Source organism: Notechis scutatus, chromosome 2, assembly GCF_049901735.1.
Source record: "Notechis scutatus isolate UNSWTSFEM ecotype Mainland chromosome 2, rNotScu1.2, whole genome shotgun sequence".
NCBI lineage: Eukaryota > Metazoa > Chordata > Lepidosauria > Squamata > Elapidae > Notechis > Notechis scutatus.
Genome location: NC_142010.1, coordinates 171016454 through 171031494, shown reverse-complemented (window position 1 = coordinate 171031494; position 15041 = coordinate 171016454). Strand labels below are relative to the sequence as shown.

General features: G+C 39.8%; 1 protein-coding gene across 1 annotated transcript in view; it reads left to right on the top strand.

Moving 5' to 3' along the window:
* The window catches only part of LOC113415497 (nuclear cap-binding protein subunit 1), a 31930-nt gene extending 19226 nt beyond the window's left edge, over positions 1-12704 (top strand). The window contains exons 14-23 of the mRNA XM_026672925.2: positions 1207-1281; positions 4348-4451; positions 5166-5288; positions 5833-5935; positions 7336-7429; positions 8308-8411; positions 8774-8888; positions 9441-9563; positions 10341-10454; positions 12275-12704. Of these exons, the coding sequence (XP_026528710.1) occupies positions 1207-1281; positions 4348-4451; positions 5166-5288; positions 5833-5935; positions 7336-7429; positions 8308-8411; positions 8774-8888; positions 9441-9563; positions 10341-10454; positions 12275-12388 (1069 nt within the window). The 3' untranslated portion in view covers positions 12389-12704. The remainder of the gene's footprint in view (positions 1-1206; positions 1282-4347; positions 4452-5165; positions 5289-5832; positions 5936-7335; positions 7430-8307; positions 8412-8773; positions 8889-9440; positions 9564-10340; positions 10455-12274) is intronic.
* Positions 12705-15041: the final 2337 nt, after the last annotated feature.

Genomic DNA, 15041 nt, shown 5'->3' with positions numbered 1-15041 from the left:
GCTTTTGGGTACGGAATCTACCACTTTCAACTATTTATAGATGTTCATGGTCCAGGGGCCTCATGTTTAAATTGATCTGATGTGCTCTATATGGGGCTACCTTTGTCCTTGATCTGGTTGCCACTATTGATCTAAATGCAGCTGACAGATTGTTATATGGGGCATCTGATCAGGCTCCTTTGCTGAAGCCTCAGTGGTGCCCTTTAGCTTCTGTGACAGGCTTTGGTTATGATCTCTAAGGCCTTTAGCAATTTGGGATACTAATACCTGCACAGTTGCTTCTACTGACCAAACAAAGCAAATCTTTATTGCAGACATAGACCAGGATAGGAAGAGTGGAGTACAAATAATTAATATTTCTAATTAATTATAAAATTAATTATAATTAATAATTATAAAATTATAAAAGACACAAATGTAATGCACATTTTAAAAATACACACTCAATACATACACACACACACACATCTAAAAACCCTATTAAAGGGGAGTAAAACATTCAGTATATTAAAAAAAAAAAGTACAACCTCAGCTGCTGTAGAATGAGATAATCTCTATGTGGTTGGTCACCGGGATCATCAGGGAGATCCGAATACACGTACTGACAGCTGCAAAATGCCATCTGGCAGCTGTTCATGGTGCCCTTCCGTGTATTGTTGTCCATGCTCCAGAGTGTCATATTTTAGGATGATTTTGAATTCATTTTTTTACCCAGGCCTGGTCTATATAAATGGCTTTTCTTTCTCTCCCTTGATCTTTTAAATGATGGTTTGATTTAGTATATTATTTGATTTCAGTATATTATTTTTACATATTTTATTGCAGTTTGTATTGTAAATTGTAAATTGTTCTGCAATATTTTGGCACATAGTGAACAGACACATAGATGGATAAATAGATGGTTGGATGGACAAGTAGAAAAATAGGGTGGCAGACAGAAATATTGTTACCCAAGTAGCGGAAAACCCTACAGAATAGTCTCATTCCAAAGTTGATATATTTTCTGATCCTTTAAATAATTGAAGATAGTTTTTTTTTCATTGTGGATTATAAGTCAAACTCCAGTCCTGCATATCCTTAGTATACTAGAAACTGTAATGCTATAAAAATCTAGAAAACTATCTTATGAACATGAAAATATCTAGTTGCCATATAGTCTTACAAGTCTTTCCTTTTCTGAATACCATCTTTTTTTTTAATATGTAGGTCAGATTCTGTTTCTGAGGATCTTGACAGACCCCGGCCTAAATTTGTAAGAGAAGTACTGGAAAAATGCATGCGGTGAGTGAGAGATAGCAGCATTTATATACCTATGTATCCACCATGCTATTTCCGTCATAAGAAGCCGTGCTATGCAAGGACTGAAAAGAAGTAAAATAGACTAAGCAAAAGAAATTAAAGACATGGAGGAATAAAGAGAAGAGGAAAGATTCCTAAGTGCATTTACTCCAATACTCGCTATGCTGCAGAGGTCACTTCTGATCTATCAGCTTGTTCCATCTCACCCAGTTGCAATTACTCAGTCTTCCTGTTCCTGTTGTCACATTCACTTTTCTTGCCTATTTTTTTTTTTTGCAGTTCAGATCTCATTTCTTATTTCTCTTTGTCCAAACGCTCTCCACACATTTAATTTGCAATCGGTATGTTTTTTCTGTCTTGTAGTCTGTTGACATTCCTTCACCGTACAGCCATTTGTGACCCTGCTCTTGTTTTGTCACATGCACATAACTATCTCCACAGCATTCAACTTATTATTCCCTTCACTACCCTGATTTCCATTCTTCATCCCATCCTGTCATCCGTTTCCACTATTCCCATCCTTTGATCCTATAGTCTAAGAAATATTGTCTCTTTCACATGCATGTTTTCATCCCCCTCTTAAAAATTCTGAGGGATGCTTTAGCAGAATCAAAAGAGAGAGAGAGAGATCTTTCTTTGACTAACCATTTGCCATAAAATACCGTGTTTCTCACATAATAAGGCCGGGCCTTATTTTTTTTTTGAGCCCCGAAAAAACGGCTAGGCCGTCTTTTCGGGGGGTGACTTAATTCCCCCCCTTGCATCCTCGCCAACAGCCGCTCCTAACGGGCGATCATGGCCAAGCACAGAGAGCTCCCTACTCCCACCTTTGCTGCAGACACCTTTGGCACCCGCCACTGTTGCTTTCCCTTCTGCCCATTCCACTGCCACGTTTGGAGCTGCCGCTTCCGTGTTTGGAGTGCTGCCGCCATTTGGAGCTCCAAACGCGGAAGTGGCAGCTCCAAACATGACGGCGGGCGATCTTTTTATTTTGGTCCGCGCGAAGTTCAAAGCGAGCAAGAGAGGGAGACTGCGATGCCTCCATCCGAGATGGCAACCTCACTAGTGGATCACAACGTGGCTGGAAGCCCGAATCGGCGGGATACGATGGCGATCTTTTTGGAGCGAGAGGAAAGGGAGAGAAGAGTTGCGAGGCGTAATTTGCAGGAGGAAGTGGGTGTACCCCACGGCAGGGAGCCCAAGGAAGAAGGGCTGGTAGGCAACGGAGAGCGTCCCGTAGCTCCGGAAGCAGCCTAGAGACGCGCCCGGGAAGAGGCGCAGATGCTGCCTTGTAGTCCCCAAGCCAACTGCGTGCGCCGCCTTTAGTTATGTGCGCTCCGCGCTTTGGGCATCTCCGTGTGATCGCGACCCTGTCCTTTCCACCTGGCGCCCTTGCTGCTTTCTGGCTCTTTAGCAAGGCATCGCGGTCTCCCTCTCATGCTCGCTCTGAACTTCGCGCGGACCAAAATAAAAAGATCGCCCACCGTCATGTTTGGAGCTTCCGCATTTGGAGCTTCCGCCGCCGTTTGGAGCTCCAAACAGCGGCAGTGCTCCAAACACGAAGCACACTCCAATCAGAGCACATCTTGGAGCATCATAGAAAGGGCACTGTTGGAGGACATGGGCAAGAATTTCTGCCTCCCTGGATTCATAAGGGCAAAATGAGCAACCCCATGAAATCATATCTCCAGTAGAGCTGATGGCAGGGCATCAAACTGGGCTCTAGGAAAGGCCCATATATATTTGCTTAGTGTTCAATTGTATAAGTATCCCACAATAGAGAGCTGTATGTCAATTGGTAATAGACTTCTGGGGCAGGTGATACCATTTTGGTAAACGGTGTCCCTAATTCCCTCTTTTACTGTTAGTTTGGCCTTTACCAGGGTTAATTGACCTAAATATTCAGGGAAGAGACCAATATTGCAAAGTTTTGCTATGCAGGTGCAGTGCCAATGGGATTGGTAGTTGTCTCACAGCAGCTATCTGCATCAGGCATCTAGGATCAAGCATGATTTGAAGACCTGAGATTAGAATCCTGTTCTGACTACTCCCATTTGTTAGCTAATATACCATCCATATTCTTTAATTCATCTCCACAGTAAATTAGTCCTGTTCTAACCAAAAGTGCAATCCCTGATTCCCAACAATCCCTGTTTTCATGGAATTAGCAGGCAGGAGCGCTCTCAATTTCTCACAGCATAGGTTCCATTCCATTAATCACCTCCAAGTCTCACCTTGGAAAGTTTTTTTCTTCTCTAGTTAAAATCTGCAGTCCAAAATCAGCATCCTATGGTCAAAACTAATTGAGATTTATACAGAAGGAGCATACTGATCCTTTGTCATTTCTTTCCTGTTTTATAGTCTACTGAGGACATGGCTGTTTAGAGTTAGTTTCTAGGCACCATCATTGCTTCTAAGAGTTTGGAAAACATGATTCATTTGAGGACTAACTTAATTAGCAAGAAAATAAAATTAAAATTGCAGAAGACTAAATGATGTTAAGATTATTAAATAATGTCCATCATTTTAGAAGTTTGGATAGATAGAGGGCTGCACTTTCAGTTAATAACAAGGCAATAACAGGAAGATATTTTTCCCTAACTTTTTCTAGCACCCTTATTTGAGCACCCATGTTTACAAAATGTATTTTGCTCTTAATTGAAATATCTTACCCCTTTAACTGCTAGAAATTCTCTTCCACTTCTGAGAGTTGTTGTCTTTCCTTTTTTAAGCAGAGAGATTGGCAACAAGCTTGCTTCAAACAAAGAAAAGGAAAGAAAGTAGCATTGAAATTTTCAAGGAATCTTATCATTTCCCTGTTTCTGACAAATTATAGTTCAGGCACAGTCCTAGTTCTGTGAGGAACTTTTTCTGTGCATTCAGGATCAGGGTGTAGATATTAGCTTTGGGCTGCTTTACCAGTGCATGTATGTATGCCAAGTTATGAATGATTGGTTGGGTTATATCTGTAGTATAACCATAATCATGTGACATAATTGCAGCAAGAATATCTTCTTATCAACCTTCTACAAAAATCTTTTTTTTCAGGCTTTCCTACCATCAGCGAATAGTAGATATCGTTCCTGCTAGTTTTTCAGTTATTACTCCTGCAAATCCAACCTGTATTTATAAATACGGAGACGAAAGTAACAGTACGTAGAAGATGATATTTATATAATTTATACTTTACCCAAAAAAACTTGGACTGTGACAAGGAGCATTTGTTACTGTTGAGGCAAATAGTATTTTGTCTTATTAAAACAGTGGGGGATGGGAGAGGGAATAGGTAACTAACTCCATCTAAAGAAAGTTGCTGTAGCCATGGGCAGGTATGAGATGGTGCCAACCAAGGACCATCCAAAGCCCAGTGGTCATGATGACATAAGGGGACATTGCTTAAAGGTGTGGCTTCTCTTCTGAAAGACATATTTAAAAAAACCTCTAGTTGATTTATTTTTTTATAAGAACCGTGGTGGTTCAGTGGTTAGAATGCAGTACTGCAGGCTACTTCTGCTGACTGCTAGCAGTTCGGCAGTTTGAATCTCATCAGGCTCAAGGTTGACTCAGCCTTCGATCCTTCTGAGTTGGACGACAGATTGTTGTGGGCAATAGGCTGACTCTAAACCACTAAGAGAGGGCTGTAAAGCACTGTGAAGCAGCATATAAGTCTAAGTGCTATTGCTATTGCAACTTACATATCGTCCTAATTTCTCTGACATGATTGATTTCCAAGAAAATTTAATATGCTTTAAGAAGTTTACATTGTAAAAAAAAAAAGTTGTAAAAAAAAAAAGTTGTAAAACATGTAAAAAAAAATGCCCAGTTTTCAAAGATGGTAACTTTGCTTCGTCTATCTTTGGGTGTAGAATCTCTACCTGGATATAACGTTGCCCTCTGTTTAAGCATTGCCATTAAAAATAAAGCAAGTAATGATGAAATCTTCACCATTCTTAAGGATGTGCCCAATCTTAATCAGGAAGAAGATGATGGTAAGCCTTCTGATATTTACCATGTTCCGTTGCTAATTTCCATTTATGGAAACTTTGCAAAACCTCAGGGAAGCTTGTTAGGTTTAGGTTAAATCTAGGGTATGGCTCCTGTTCTTATTTTCACACAGCAATTAGTACTAGCTCAGAATAGAATTGTATTGACCTGGGACTGTTGATATTCAGCACCACTCCATACATACAAACAAGCAAATGTGCCTTTACATTTATGTTTTTTTAAAAAACAGAGTGACACTATAGAATTGGCATGGGAAAAGAGAGAAGCTGCAATTCAGATTGGAGGAAGAAAATTGCCACATTTGGGAGTTTCAGTTCAGTTTTATCATATATATTGGTATATGTCTGAAATTCATTCATTGATATTTGCAATTTAATTTGTCTTAATGAAATTGTAAAAAAGCCCATTATGAAAATCCTCACCAGTTTTTTTTTAAAAAGAAAACTAAAAATATTCAGTCCATCTCAGCCTTTGGTGAATGCCCACATTGCTTATAGGTATTGATGTATTTGTAACTTTGTTTTCCAGATGAAGGCTTCTCATATAATCCTTTAAAAATAGAGGTTTTTGTCCAGACACTATTGCACTTAGCCGCAAAATCATTCAGTCACTCTTTCAGTGCTCTGGGAAAGTAAGTATTTTATCACTAAGTACATTAAAATGTCAGTTTGCTCATGCTGTTGCCATTTTATTTTTATTTGTGTTGTAACTTTATGAAGAAAAGGATAGAAGCAAGTGTGTTCTTGCTTCTTGTTTTTGTTTTAAAAATTAGCTATATTATCTATTTTTTTAACATACTTTTTCAAATGGATTGTTTCCTGGATAGTCTCTGATCCCTGGGATCTTTATGTCTGTCTGTCTGTCTGTCTGGATGAATCTTGTATTCAGCAGCTTTCTCCCACAGTGCAGCATAGACAAAAAGTTCATCAGTCCTTTCTCACCTCTTTGTGACCTGCGACAGGACATTGTCCCTGTATATATTTAAGCCCAAGATAAAGGCTAATAAGAATGGCCAAAGAAGGTCTGCAGGAGGAGGGAAATTAATAAAAAGCTTGCTTGGCCAGAAGAACCTCCTTTCTGCATTAGGTTGTAGAGTGGTGGGTAGAATTTGGGCACAAGCAAAATTAAAAACAATCTATCTGAAGAAAAAGCTGGTGACTGGGTCCAATTATGCAATGAGAGAATGTCAGCCCCATGATATAGACCAAGTCAAGAAATAAGACTACACTACTTTTGTTATATAATAACAGAATCTTGGAAGTCTGGCTATGCTTTATGCCCTCTGCCTCTTATGGTCCTGTGGCTGAGGGAGGTGTCTGTCTGAGATATTTTTGCATACTGCAGTCAACTAAGAGAATAATCTTGAGGGACAACTGCAGCCAAGGCAGATAAGAAAAATCTCAGAAAAGATAAGAAATCTCAGCCCAAAGCAGGAATGGAATTTGAGAAAGCATCTCAGACTTGACCCTTCCTGATTCTCTTTTAGGAAATGGCAGGGAGGTAAGATTCTTTCACTGTAACTCTATAACTAAAGTATTATAGTATTACCATTCATTTCCTTGGTGTTCAAGTCTCATCTATTTCAAAGGGTTGGCACATGCCTTCTGCTATGACTTGGATTTAAGCCATGGTTTTCTCTCATTGCTTTGGCAACAGATTTCTCTTACCACCGTCTCACCTATGTGTGTATGTGTTTAATGTTGGCATTGATTTTGGGGAAGAGATGGGTTCTATAATTCACCTGCTGAGTTTTCACAGGGTACTGTGACATGTAACTAGCTAAGGTAGCAGGAAGAACTGTGTTACAGAGCTCTTTGTCAACATGGCAATACTGCTAGGCTCTCAAGCTAGAAATCCAGAGTTCTTGGCAGACTAAGCCAGTCCACTTCTCTTTCGGTCTCCCCTCCCAATCAATTTTGCCATTTTGATCCCAGTTGAATCCCAAGGGTCCAATAAGAATTGATCTGTAAGAATAAGCGACATGTTCTATTCCTTAACATCCTTGAATTATGTCCTTTCTGTTTTTGTAAGATTTCGAGAAGTCCTCAGAACTTTGGCTGAAAGTGATGAAGGGAAGCTTCATGTTCTTAGAGTGATGTATGAAGTATGGAAGAATCATCCTCAGGTAAGAATGAACATTTATATAGTCCTCCCTCCCTCCCTTCCTCCCTTCCTTCCTTCCCTGCCTCGGAAGTTACGATAAGTGGCCCTCCTAACATGAATAACTATGATCTGCACAGCTTAGGAGCTGAATCTTATAGAGAGGCTGTGCTTTTTTTAAAAAAAAAAAACAAGTTTTATTAATTCTTCAAGACATACAATACATAAATACATAAAAACACAAAACATAAAAGCATAAAAATCTCTTTTCTGAAAGTTGCTTTAGTCCCGGTGTCTCTTGGTACAGACACAAATTCAAATTCATATTCCTTTTATATACCATTTCATATCTTATTAACATTTTCAATTTTCTATATAACTTCTCCTCTCTTTTAAATTTTCTCAATTTTATTTTATTTATCTCCTCTCAATTCAGATCATAATATTTATTATTCTTTGTCTGTTCTATTTCCAGCCATCCATTTATTTTTCTTCTTTAAAAAAGAAGAAAAACTTCTCCTGTACACTATATGGAGTATGATGCCTTTATCTCTCTCCCCTATATTTATAATACTTAATATAAAACACATAACTTACATTGGGATTCTGTCTGGTACATTCTAAAATTATACTATGTTATCGAAAATGATACAAATCTATTCATTAGTATTGATATTCATTTATATCTTGAATGTTTAACACATTACTTTTCAATTAAATCACATACTTTTATGGGAGCCCTATTTTCCATAGTTATTCCCCAGAGAGGCTGTGCTTTGAGGGATCCTGTGTAGTTTCAATTAACTGGGATTTCAAGTCTGAGTTTGTGTTGAAAGTTGTGCCCAGATGACCACACACACACACACACCTGATGAACTGAGCAAAGTTTCTGCATTTGCACAGATGATTGCTGTACTGGTGGATAAGATGATTCGAACACAGATTGTGGATTGTGCTGCAGTGGCAAATTGGATTTTCTCTCCAGAGCTATCTCATGATTTTACAAGGTAAATAAATATCAACCACCTCATAACTTTTAAAAACACTGCCTTAAATATCTTTCATTGAAGTGTGAGTGATCTTGATAAGGGAAATTTTGCCTAAGTTAAAAATATTTCCTGAAAGTGAGAAACCTTTTGTATATCTGATTGAAAATTTGCGTGCTTTTTTATAGTCCTAGAGAATTCTGATACTGAAATTTCTCCTCAGAGGGGAGGAAGTTGCACCATTGTCCTCGTGTTTTCATCCATTTTACTCATTGTCTGAGAAAAGCTTAGATATACAAGTGTGTATCGTGCCTTTTTACTGACAAAAATCAGAGTTGTTTTCTCCGAACATGAGAGTGCTTCTTTGCTTCTTTTATTGCTAGATTTTATATTTGGGAGATTTTACACTCTACCATTCGTAAGATGAACAAGCATGTGATGATGATCCAAAAGGAGCTAGAAGAAGCCAAAGAAAGATTAACTAAGCAACAGAAAAGAGTAGGTAACTTTTTCCCATGCCTGTATGAAGAAATAAGACTTAAAAAATATTTCATCAGCTATAAAACGTAAGATTTCTTTTGCTTTGCTGAGCTAGGCAGAGATGAGCAGCAGGATGGAAAGATGGAGATGATCGTTCTTTTGTTGTGCCTGTGGCTCAGGCGTTCTTGTCTTTGGATACTTTTAATTGCTAGATAACTTCAACTTTTTGAATCCCCATGTCATGAACAAGTTGCTTGATAAAATGTGATCAACTCCCCTATTTAATTGAATATGAATGATTTATATCATCTGTTTCTACCTCATAGATTTGCAATATTTTTAAACAAATAACAAACACAATCTGAAACAATAGCTGAGACACCAAACCAATCTAAAACAAATATGACTTTATTTGCCGGTTCAGTTTCTAGCAGAAAACTCTGTCGCATGCTTTCAAGCTATTTTTTTTGACAATATCTGCAACGGTGTCTTTTATTTTTGTTTTGTTTTCCATCTTGATTATTTATAAAATATATTAAAATCAATTAAATTTCAACTCTTTCCCTCCAGCGTGATGATTCTCGAAGGAATGAGAGGGAAAATTGGCCCCTTGAAGAACAAATTGAACGCTTGCAAGAAAAAGTTGAATCAGCTCAAAGTGAACAAAAAAATCTTTTCCTTGTAATATTCCAGGTAAAACCAGACATATTGATGGACCAGTGAAAAAGGCAGACTTAGATGTATTTATTTAGCATATAGCATCAGTACATCAAAGCAAAAAGTGTACAATGTTAATACAGAGTAGTAGTTTGGTTACCTAAGATTGCTAGTTTGTTCAGTTCACACTTGTGGGCTATCCAGGGTGCACCACAGGGAGCAAACTATTTCTGCAAACAGGGTAGCTAACGGTGTTCTTCAGGAGTGTCAGTGTTATCCGGGCCTTTTTCTCTGCTGGTTTTCGCTTCACATTTGGACCAAGCCAGTGCCAGTTGGTTTCTGGGCTTCCTCTGCTACTCCCACCAGAGTGGTACCTATTTATCTATTTGCATCTGTATGCTTTCGAACTGCTAGATTGGCAGGAACTCAGGCAAGGGACGGGAGCCTACTCTGTCATGTGGTGCCAGGGCTTGAAATACTGGAATGTGAAGAGTCAGCCTTCTGCAGCCGACAAATACAATGTCTTTAAGCCACTGAGCCACCACTCCCCTTGCAATCTTAGAATCTTAACGTGACTTCAAAAGTCTGGAATAAGTGTTTCAGCTTCATCAATTTCTAAATTAAAATTCTGTACATTTGACAAGTTCTGGAAATAGAAACTGATACCACAGTTACTAATGTTGATATTCTGTACTAAACTATGTCCTACTTAGTTCAGAGAGACTGTTTTCCATGAGTTTTCTAACCCCTGCTGAAAAACAAAGTTATTTTGTCTATGAATCTTAACAATTTTACTGTTTTTATTCCTTCCAGCGTTTTATTATGATCCTAACAGAGCATCTAGTACGATGTGAAACAGGAGGGATTGATGTAATTACACCTTGGTATAAGAACTGTATAGAGAGGCTGCAGCAAATCTTTCTACAGGTAAGTCTTATAGATATCAGGATTCATGTGGTTATTGAAAGTGAGATTATCCTGATACAGCCTTTCTTGGTATGTACCATATTCAGATAGAGAAGAGAAGCCAATGAATACCTTCCCAGCCTTACTTTCTGAGAAACATGGTAGATCTCAATCTACCATGTTTCTGAGAAAATAAGGCTGGGACTTATTTTTTTTTTTTGAGCCCTAAAAAAACGGCTAGGCCGTCTTTTCGGGGGTGAATTAATTTCTCCCCTCCCCCACGCACCCTCTCCTAGAGCGCCCCGCGGGCATCCATGCCTCGCCACCAGCCGCTCCTAACGGCCAATCATGGCGAAGTGCGGAGGGCTCCCTACCCCCACCAAGCACCTTTGCTGCAGACCTGGGTATGGTGCTGGTTGCAGGTCGGGTCAGCAGGTGGGTGGCGGCAGCGGCGTGGATGTCGGCCTCGGCAGGGCACTTTAAATCACGAGACCTTCGGCGCCCAACCACTGTTGCTTTCCCTTCGCATTGCTCCATCGGCAGCGTTTCAGCCGCTTCTCGGGTGGGGGAGCCGCCTCTGTAGCTTCTACCATTCCCGCTGGCACTGGCGAGAGAACAGCGGCGGGCGCCGAAGGTCTCGCAATTTAAAGTGCCCTGCGATTTAAAGTGCCTTGCCGAGGCCGACATCCACGCTGCTGCCGCCTGCCCGCTGACCCGTCCTGCAACCAGCACCATACCTGGGTCTGTAGCAAAGGCGCTTGGCGGAGGTAGGGAGCCCTCCACACCCCGCCATGGTGAGGCGTGGCTGCCCACGGGGCGCTCCTAACGGCAAGTTCTCCCCCCCCCGCCCTCCCCCCATTTGGCATGTTTTAAAATAGGCCTAAATTTGGGGGGAGGGGCTTAATTTCATTTTATGCCTACAAAACATGCTGGGTCTTCCTATTGGGGAGGGGGCGTGTATTGTTGGAGAAACATGGTAGCAAATATTTTTCAGAGGGTAATTGTGTATCCATCTGGGCTTGCATAATTTGCCATGCTATGTTTATTGCTAATAAAGTCACAACACTTCCTAGATTGATACTAGGTACTTAAGATTTTTCCTTTCTTAAAACCTTAATGATCTGAGCAGCCATGATTTCTGCCATTGAATTTTGGGCACAAATGTGACCCCTATTGTCTCTGAAGCCTTTCATTATCAGGATTGCCTTTTATTAAATATGCCTCCCAGTCTTTGGTCTTTCATTGAAGATTCTAAGAAAGCAGTTAATAAGAATAAGATTCAAATCCTCTTATCTAAAATTAGATAAATGGTCAGTAGAGAAGGGTGCTGGCATAGTTAAGGAAAGTCCTTTCAAAAAAGCTCACCTGAAATTAAAGTTGAAACTTTTTGATTTATTTGTAAAGGTTTTTAACTGGAGACGAACTATTGGAATTAAAAGTTTATGAATCTTGTGATTTCTATTTATTTTATACAGTACTTTTATTGATTTGATTGCTTTAATTGTCCAGTGCTCTGGAAATGGCCCAGTAGTAGTTGTAAAGGAAATAATATTTTACAATGACCATTAAACCTTTCATATCTGTGTAAAACAGTTGGCATGATGAAAACCACCTGCTCTTAATTTCATTATTAAGATTGTCCACCCCCTAGCAGTTCAAATCCTGGTGCTGTTTTCAATTTTCTTGACTTGCACATAGTGTATAGTGTACTTGTAGATACCACAGATATCAAAGAGGTAAAAAATGCAAATAAGAGATTATATTTTTTAGACATATAATACTTTTATTTAATGTGCTACATCGTTTCCAAGCTTAACTGAAATGCGTTTTTGTGTCTGTAGCATCATCAGATCATCCAACAGTACATGGTGACTTTAGAAAACCTTCTATTTACAGCAGAATTGGATCATCACATACTGGCTGTATTTCAGCAGTTCTGTGCACTCCAGGCTTGAGTATTTTTTTTTTTGTGTGTGTGTAGGACTTAATTTCGTCTTGTTAAGTTTAAGATGGAATCTTTGATAAGAAAGGAAAAAAATCTTTTAATCCGAAAATAATTAACTGTGTTGTCCTAGATAAACTACGCAGTGCTTGAATGGAATGACTTGGGGCAGTAGGGGCCTTATGCTAGTAATGATTGCTGGGTGATTGGGATGGAATAATGCGTGGATTTCTCATTTTGAAATGGTTTGAATGTTGACTCTGCCATAGCATCTGCTTTGTTCCCTTCTATTGTTTGTATAAAAATAAAAAAATAGATAATAAACATAATTGGCTCCTCGCTTGCTTTTTTGCATAGGAACGAATTCTATGGTAATATAAAACAAATGTCTATATGTATGAATTCAGATTAACTTTTCCTACTATTCCACATTAGGAAATATTTTATAATATTCTATAAACATGTTTAAATGATTAGATTTATAAAGCAGCCCAGATTTCATTGACCAAAGAGGACATAACAACACTTCACTGGTTCTGTCCTTTTTCAGATTTATCAAATATATCAAACATTCTACCTGGAATTGAACAAATAATATGTACTGCTCAGTCTATATTTTAGTTGAATTAAGCAATTACGGTTATTAAAAACTGTCCAGGCAAACAGCTGAAGTGGAGAAAGGCTTCCTAACACAAAGATGTTAGTGGCTCCAGCCAAACCTATCACTTTGTGAGAAAAGCAGTTTTGACCACAAGGAGCCTAACTCAAGATTGTCTGAATACAGAGGAAGTATATTGGTCTGCCAAATGTTGATTTATCAGCTTAGACATTGTTCGTACCTTAGTGCTTACTCAGGAATTTTACACGTTCAGTCATTAAATGAAGACTGGCTTTGTTAATATTTTTGTCAGCCTCTTAACTTGAAACTACAATATCACCCAGAGCTCCTTAAGGGTCTATTCTCAACATTTGAGAGTATCTGTAGTTTGGAATAAAATGGCTAGGCCCTTGATGTTCTCTCCTCTTGCTTTTCTTTTTGCAAATGTTTCATTCCCAAGCTATGTGATATGATACGAATGTTCCCTGTTCCTTGTACCTCTAAGGAGAATTAGGCAGAAAGACTTCTGGCATCATAATAGCTCTAGGTCCTGGTTTCCAGAGCTTTGGTGGCTCTGGACTTCAGTTGCTGCTACTGAATGCCAGGTTGACCTGTAATAAAGTTACCTCATTCACATTCTGATTGTGTATGAGGGGCTGACCTAGCTTGCATCACTAAGGCCTAACTGGCCACTGAAGGGGAGACTCCTGTCTTAAAAATGTGCCCTCCTGGGATTCAAGTGTGTCATCAGTCATAATTCCAGGACAGCAGCAAGAGGAGGCTGGCATTATTTGTCTCTAGTGCTTCCAGGGCCTCTGTCCTGACATCACTAGATTTGAAGCTCTTTTTGTGAGGTTGGGCTATTGGCATCAGTGAGAACTGCTGCTCACTTTCCTCCCTAAAGTAGAGCAGCATCCTTGCCTGGGCTCCTGAACTCTCTGGGTTGAAGTTCTCCAGCCTTTAAAGTTCTGGGTGACTCCTGCCATCCCTGGGCCTAGGGTCTGAGGTAGCACAGGGTTTCATGGCCATCGTGGCAGCCACGCCTAGTCCAATTCATTCACAGCATAACCCAAAGGGGATGGGGTCACACAGTAGATCAGTTTACCTCAGGGCATTTGTGTCTGTATTTGGGGGGTATTAATATCAGTCTTTTACCATCACTCCTTTTGGCCCTAAAGTTCTCCACAGCAGCCTCACAGGGAGGCAGGACCAATTAGATCAGCCCAACCAAGGTGCCTCATGGAACCAGTGCAGTTTCATGTAATTTAGCTGCTGCTTTCATTGCTTTTTTCAATGAAGTGGCAATAGTAAACTGAAGACTTTCTGTGCAGGCTGGAGTAAACTGCAGACTTTCTGTGCAGGCAGATCTTGTAGAGTCCCATTGTTCACTGAGTGGCTCTAAAAAATGAATAGACATGAGATGTCTAGAGTACTGCTTGGGGAAGACAGAATGAAGTCAATCAAGCACTGATAAGAGCTTTTGTTAGGATGTATTTTGGGTTGAAAAGGAGGGAAACATTTGCAAACATTTCATCACCAAGCTAGGTAATATAATACAAATGTTCCCTGCTGTACCTCAAGAAGAATTGGGCAAAAAGCCTTCCAGCACCGTAAGTTAAATTGTATACTGCTCTATACCAGGAGCTGGTTTCTAGATTTGATGATTCCGGATTCCAGTTGCTGCTGCTTAATGCCAAGTCGACCTATAATAAAACTCACCTCATCCACATTCTGATTATGGATACAAGCACCTTCATTAGAAAGGGCAGCAAAGAATACTTACTTTCCCACCCTTACTTAACCAGGAGATAGTCCTAATGGCCCTGTTTCACCTGATCAGATCCCTCCTGGGGTAAAGAGGTCCTGAGGAACTGGCTCTTGCAGGGCCACTCTGAGGAATATTCTCAGCGTTTGTCAATTGAACTGGCTCAGCTTCTCTTAAGAGTTGGACTCTGGCTGGGCAGATCTTTGCAACCAACCAAGACATATTTGAGTCCTGTCATCTGGGAGGGATTTCAGATGGTTGATCCTGAGGAAGTGGACAGAGTCCCTGTAGCTGTGGACTCTT